The 6,191-nt window shown below is 43.9% G+C and overlaps 1 protein-coding gene across 1 annotated transcript; it reads left to right on the top strand.

Annotated features, from left to right (window-relative positions):
* Positions 1–3,768, top strand: LOC124148938 (uncharacterized threonine-rich GPI-anchored glycoprotein PJ4664.02-like). Its single transcript, XM_046520230.2, has 2 exons — positions 1–189; positions 1,004–3,768. Exons 1-2 carry the CDS (start codon positions 12–14, stop codon positions 2,632–2,634), a joined length of 1,809 nt encoding a protein of 602 aa, XP_046376186.2. The 5' UTR covers positions 1–11; the 3' UTR covers positions 2,635–3,768.
* The last annotated feature ends 2,423 nt before the right edge of the window (positions 3,769–6,191 follow it).

Genomic DNA, 6,191 nt, shown 5'->3' on the forward strand with positions numbered 1-6,191 from the left:
TATATAATTCTATGCAACAGTGGTGGTTTCCCTGTTCAGAGACCATGGAGACACGATATCAAAAGCTTTGGAGTTTTACCCGTCACTCTCGTACCGGCACCATGGGGAGTGGACGTGTGGTGAGAATGGGTTCTGTTGCTGCTGCAGGATCTCTCCTCATGTGTTGTGTGCTGTCGTCCTACGTGGCTGGTAAGACATGACTTACTGCTACTCTTGCTAATTCCCTTTGTGTTCAGTCCGGATAGTCATTAATTCAAAAAGAATGTATCGACTATGGTTCGGGTGTTGTATACCGGCGTTGTTGTGGACTGTTTCTGCTAGTTGTGCTTGTGGTATGTTAGTGTTGTCGGGTGTAAGTGTTCGGGTGTTGTATACCGGCGTTGTTGTGGACTGTTTCTGCTAGTTGTGCTTGTGGTATGTTGGTGTTGTCGGGTGTAAGTGTTCGGGTGTTGTAGACGGGGGTTGTTGTGGACTGTTTCTGCTAGTTGTGCTTGTGGTATGTTGGCGTTGTCGGGTGTAAGTGTTCGGATGTTGTAGATGGTGGAGGATGATTGGTTCTAGCGTTGTGGAATGAGAGTGCTTTGGAGGTTGGTGGAAACGTTTTTAGTCTCATCAATGACGTCAACATTAACCATATTTAATAACCATAGCAAGTAGTATAATTAATCTTCATGCCCAAGTACGTAGATGTCGACCTCTAAAGATCCGGGTTAAAATTGGTCCTCTGCACCCCATGCTTGCCGGTAAGGGCAACTTATGCTTGTCCGTAAGAGGCGACTAACGGGATCGGGTGGTCAGGCTTGCTGATTTAGTTGACTTCATCGTATCCCAATTGCGTAGATCGATGGTCAAGATGTTAATCACTGGATTGTTTGATCCAGACTCGATTATTTACAGACCGCCGTCATAAAGCTGGAATATTGCTGAGTGCGGCGTTAAACAACAAACAAACAACCAAATAAATCAGAACGTATTTTGAAATTAAGTAGTTAATTTTTTTAAGGTACAGACTATTTGATGACATCCTCAAACGCCGACTTCAGTATCCATGCTGTATCTGGGAGGCAGGGAGGTTTCTACTCCATCACCTACCCCGGCCAGCGTCCACTGGAGAATTCAATACCCCCATGGTCTGCACACACCAGAGACGTTGATTCCAGCATGGCAGTGGCATCAGGAACTGAGGACAAATCCTTCAGGGTCAGCATCAGTGACAGCACCACCATGAGAGTGTACGGCCGTGATGCCTACGACGCCTACACCCCGCTCCCTCTCCCCGCCCTGGGACAACACTACGTGTTCTCTAACTGCCATGACGCTGACGCAAACATGACCACGGTGTTAGTAGTAGCTACATACAGACACAACACAAAGGTTGATATCACCTTTAAAGTACAGACGAATATCACCGTTAGCGGCTTAACGTATAACAATGAAGATGTTCTTAGTCTGAACTTGGATCAGAATCAGACATATACGTTAGACAGTGATGCTGCCCTCACCGGGACGCGGATCACCTCGGAGGATCCAATAGCTGTTTATGCAGGGACAAGGTTCGAGGGGATAATTGCTACGTATGACCAACTCTTACCCGTCAAACATCTTGGTCAGGATTACGTCATTCCACGGAGTGACAATGTGAACCAAAATACTGTGATATTCACAAGTGTGATGAATGCGACCGGCATCCAAATTAACGGAGGAGGACTTTCTTTAACATTTACGGGGTCACTTTCCCTTGGGGGCTTCTATGTTGATGGTGCGATGGTTGTCAATGCATCCCAGCCGGTTCTTGTGATGCTGTGTAGATGGGGTGAGCTAACTACGAGAGGGTTTGGTGTCGTTCCGCCAATATCACTTCTGCAAAGGGAAACGTATTTAGCCCTAGATGGAGTGTCTTTGAAGGTTGTAGCACGGGGCAATACAGGTGATGCTGCAGCGACTGCACCTGGAGTTAGTTTGTCAGTTCAGTGGGGAGAGGGTCAAAGTTCAAATTATAGTATTGGTACATTGAACCCACCTTCAATGTCATCCTCCTCGTTTTCCATCAAGTCAACAAGTGGATTGGCGGTGTACGTCTTCTCTGAGACCCATCTTTACACCGGGGGCTATCACTTCCCCTTTGAAGACACACAAACTACGCCAGCTTCTTCATCAGCTGTACCTTCGTCAGTACCATCACTGGCTGACACAACATCATCGATCTCCCCCACACCGACCATATCCGTCGACACAACAACGCCGATCTCATCCGTCGACACAACAACGCTGTTCTCGTCCGCAGACACATCAACGCCGATCTCATCCGTCGACACAACAACGCCCATCTCATCCGTCGACACAACAACGCCCATCTCATCCGTCGACACAACAACGCATATCTCCTCCACAGACACAACGCCGATCTCCTCCGTCGACACAACAACGCCGATGTCCTCCGTCGACACAGCAACGCAGATCTCCTCCCTCGACACAACAACGCCGATCTCCTCCCTCGACACAACAACGCCGATCTCCTCCCTCGACACAACAACGCCGATCTCATCCACAGACACACTATGGCCATTAGTAACGTCAAAAACAACAGGTAAAATAATCTCAAGTATGAACAAACAAATACACGAACATTCCTAAAGACACGATGTTGCCTTGAATGGAAAAATGACAAAATCGGCCTTTTTTATAAAATGAAACATTATAAGTTGCATCAGGATCACAGCACAGGGGGTACATGGGGTGTTATGCGTCCCTCGTTAGGCGAGTGGTATATAAAACCTCACGAGGAACGCATAAAACAACCATGTACCCCGAGTGATCCTGCTACAACAATTTATCATACCCACATGTTTTAATATGACATTGTACAAGAATTAAAACAAGTTCAAAACTGATAGAAAGCAGCTGTTCGATTGAGCTGAGGTTAACCTGTGCTATGTCATGTGACTTTCATATATAGACTTAAAGCGTAAGGCGTTTTACTTCGAAGCGGGGTATAAGGGATCCCTTTTTCTGCGTCTCAGAAATGCACGTGCTCGTGGCGGGGTATAAGGGCTTTATTCTCCCGCTGAGAAATTCATTTCCCTCCAAGGCGGGATACATTCTGACATGGGGGTATGATAAAGTATATTATCGAGATCACCTGGACCAGTCAGATCTCATCATTATGACATTGAGGTATGATTAACAGATCTGTGACACGATACAAATAGGTTCCATATGTCAAATATGAAGCAAGACTCCTGGACATAATCTCTAAAATCAGTTGTTCTCAAGTTGCAAACTACGAAAAGGGTCACAAATGTGTATCAGTTAATATAATGAACTTAGCCATTATTGCCGGGTGAGAAATGGAGAGCGATAAGTGAGAGACTGGTGTCGCATTGTTGTGTTCCGCGCGCGCGTGTGTGGGGTGTGTGTGTGCAAATGCGTGTGTGTGTGTGCGTGCGCGTGTATGCGTGCGTTGTGCGCAGATGCACGTACGTTACATGTTACGCTATACCGCCTGTCCACAGCGGTCACAGCACGACTATTTATTCTTCACAGATTCTATGCGCATAGAACACGCTGGCTCACATAAACGGCTTCGTTATTTATTTATTAATCTCTAAATGACAATTGTTTCCATTCATCATAGTAGTTTTATTTTATTGTTTCTTCTTTTTATTATTATATCTCTTTCTGTTTGCTTCTTTTGTGAGTTTAGTTTTGGCATAATCCCTTTGATAATTTAACTTATTCGTTTGGCGGTTCGCCCCGATTATGTTTCTAGGTTTGTCAGCACCATACCCGTGCCCGTGGGTTTCACCGAGGTGGCAAACGTCTGAGACCTGCATCACTTCGGGCTTTCCTCCCACATTAAGCTGACACGCCGTGATATAACTGTAATACTGTTAAAAGCGGCGTAAAAACCGAACTCACTCAATTATTCGTTTGGATGAGATTATACATTTTTTTCACTTAATTTCATAAGTTGTTTCTTACCATTACATATGCCTGGGGCAGTGAGGTAGCCTAGTGGTTAAAGAGACCCGGTTCGATTACCCACATGGATACAATGTGTGAAGCCCATTTCAGGTGTCCCCCGCCGTCATATTGCTGGAATGTTGCTAAAAGCGGCGTAAAACCATACTCACTCACTCATTCACTTTACACCTGACCATTTATGAATTTGCTTTGCTATTGATTTCGCCTTAGTATAATTGTCATGACTCATTCTTCTTCTGTTTTTTACACAAATGTTAACACAATCGCTGTAATATCTTGATGGGCGGTCGGGTAGCCTAGTGGTTAAAGCGTTCGCTCGTCACGCCAAAGACCCGGGTTCGATTCCCGACATGGGTACAATGTGTGAAGCCCATTTCTGGTGCCCCCCGCCGTGATATTGCTGGAATATTGCTAAAAGCGGCGTAAAACCATATCTACTCACTCGCTAATATCTTGCTGCACATATATCGCATGTAAATTTGTAAGACATTTTCAACAGCCTTCTGTCTTCCTTGACTGTACACTTTTCTATCATGAGGGATAGCTATTACCGTTCATCTTCGTTAAAGGATATTTTCAGAAATGTCAGAGCTCGTTTAATTTTTGTCTTTTTTTAAGAGAAATATGATTATTTGTTACATTTTGAAAATATGAATTGTTTAAAATAGTGTGATGTTATCATCGAGTGCCACTCGGGGGATTAAAGTGGTATGAAATAATTGTCCCCCGACAGTTTGCAGTGTTTAATATCATGATCAACTTGTGTTTTAATGCCTTGATCGTTCTCTGTGTTTTTAATACTGGTTTCCATTTCGTACAAACGCTGGTGACCAAAGTGATGACATAAATCCTGCTGGGGAATCATGCAGAAGGCTGAAGCACTTTAAGACCCCATGATCCCAAGTACGTTGTCCAGCATTGTTTACTAATGATCTATGACCTTGTTTTAATTTATACTAACATACTGAACAATTATGTGTTTTAATTTTGTTGTTAAACTGTGATACTTACCCTTCTGTTTTACCGTCCTTTGTCGACAGGCATTTAATGATACTAATTATCTTCTCATCGCGATATGGCTGCAATGGCTGATGATATGTAAAATTTAACTTATTCACTCACTCACTCATCACGTATGGCAGAGTTGCATCCCTTGGGCAAGCCAGAAACCTATGATTGTGGGTTCGAATCCCGGTTCGCCCCGATTATGTTTCTAGGTTTGTCAGCACCATACCCGTGCTTGTGGGTTTCACCGAAGTGGTAAACGTCTGAGAACGGCTCTTTGGGCTTTCCTCCCACATTAAGCTGACACGCCGTGATATACATGTAAGTGGAATACTGTTAAAAGCGGCGTTAAACCCATCTCACTCACTCACTCACTCTTACAGTCTCTCTTATGGTACCAGTTACGGTGCCACTTACGGTCTTACTTGTGGCACTGTTTATTGTTGATTGTGATCTTGTTCACTTTTAAAGTGAGTGAGTTAGTTGGGTTTAACGCCGCTTTTAACAGTATTCCAGTTATATCACGGCGGGTCAGCTTAATGTGGGAGGAAAGCCCGAAGTGATGCAGGTCTCAGACGTTTACCAATTCAGTGAAACCCACGAGCACGGGTATGGTGCTGATAAACCTAGAAACATAATCGGGGCGAACCGGGATTCGAACCCAAAATCATAGGTTTCTGGCGTGCCCAAGGGACGCGTCTCTGCACAGCGAATCGCGGCGCCTTAGACGACTGGGCAACCCGTGCCCTCTCATTTTTAAAGCGCATTAGGTATTACGGGTTTTCAATCATTATTGTCTTTTGTTCCTACGAGCAGGTTTCTGTAATGAAGAACAAACAATGCAGCTGGTCTTCAAAGATGACAATACGACACATCCCATTCACCAAAATGGGTAAGACAAGTATTATACGGGTATCTACGAATACCTAATGGTGCCACTTTGGTAGCATTCTTTTTTTATATTGAAACGTCTCGTCACTTTGATTTTTATCTCGTTATTTCGGTTATATTCTCCTTATTTCAAGTTTATCTCAAAAACTCAAAATTTCGAGAAAATAATTGAAATAACGATAGAAAAAGTCAAAATACGAGAAAAACTCGAAGTAACGTGAAAGAACTCGTAATTTCGAGAACATAATTGAAACAACGAGAAATTTCGATTTAGGAAATATAAACTTATGCTACCAAAGTGGCACCATTAG

The sequence above is a fragment of the Haliotis rufescens genome, unplaced genomic scaffold (assembly GCF_023055435.1).
Source record: "Haliotis rufescens isolate VD_foot unplaced genomic scaffold, xgHalRufe1.0.p SCAF_8, whole genome shotgun sequence".
In the NCBI taxonomy this organism is placed as follows: domain Eukaryota; kingdom Metazoa; phylum Mollusca; class Gastropoda; order Lepetellida; family Haliotidae; genus Haliotis; species Haliotis rufescens.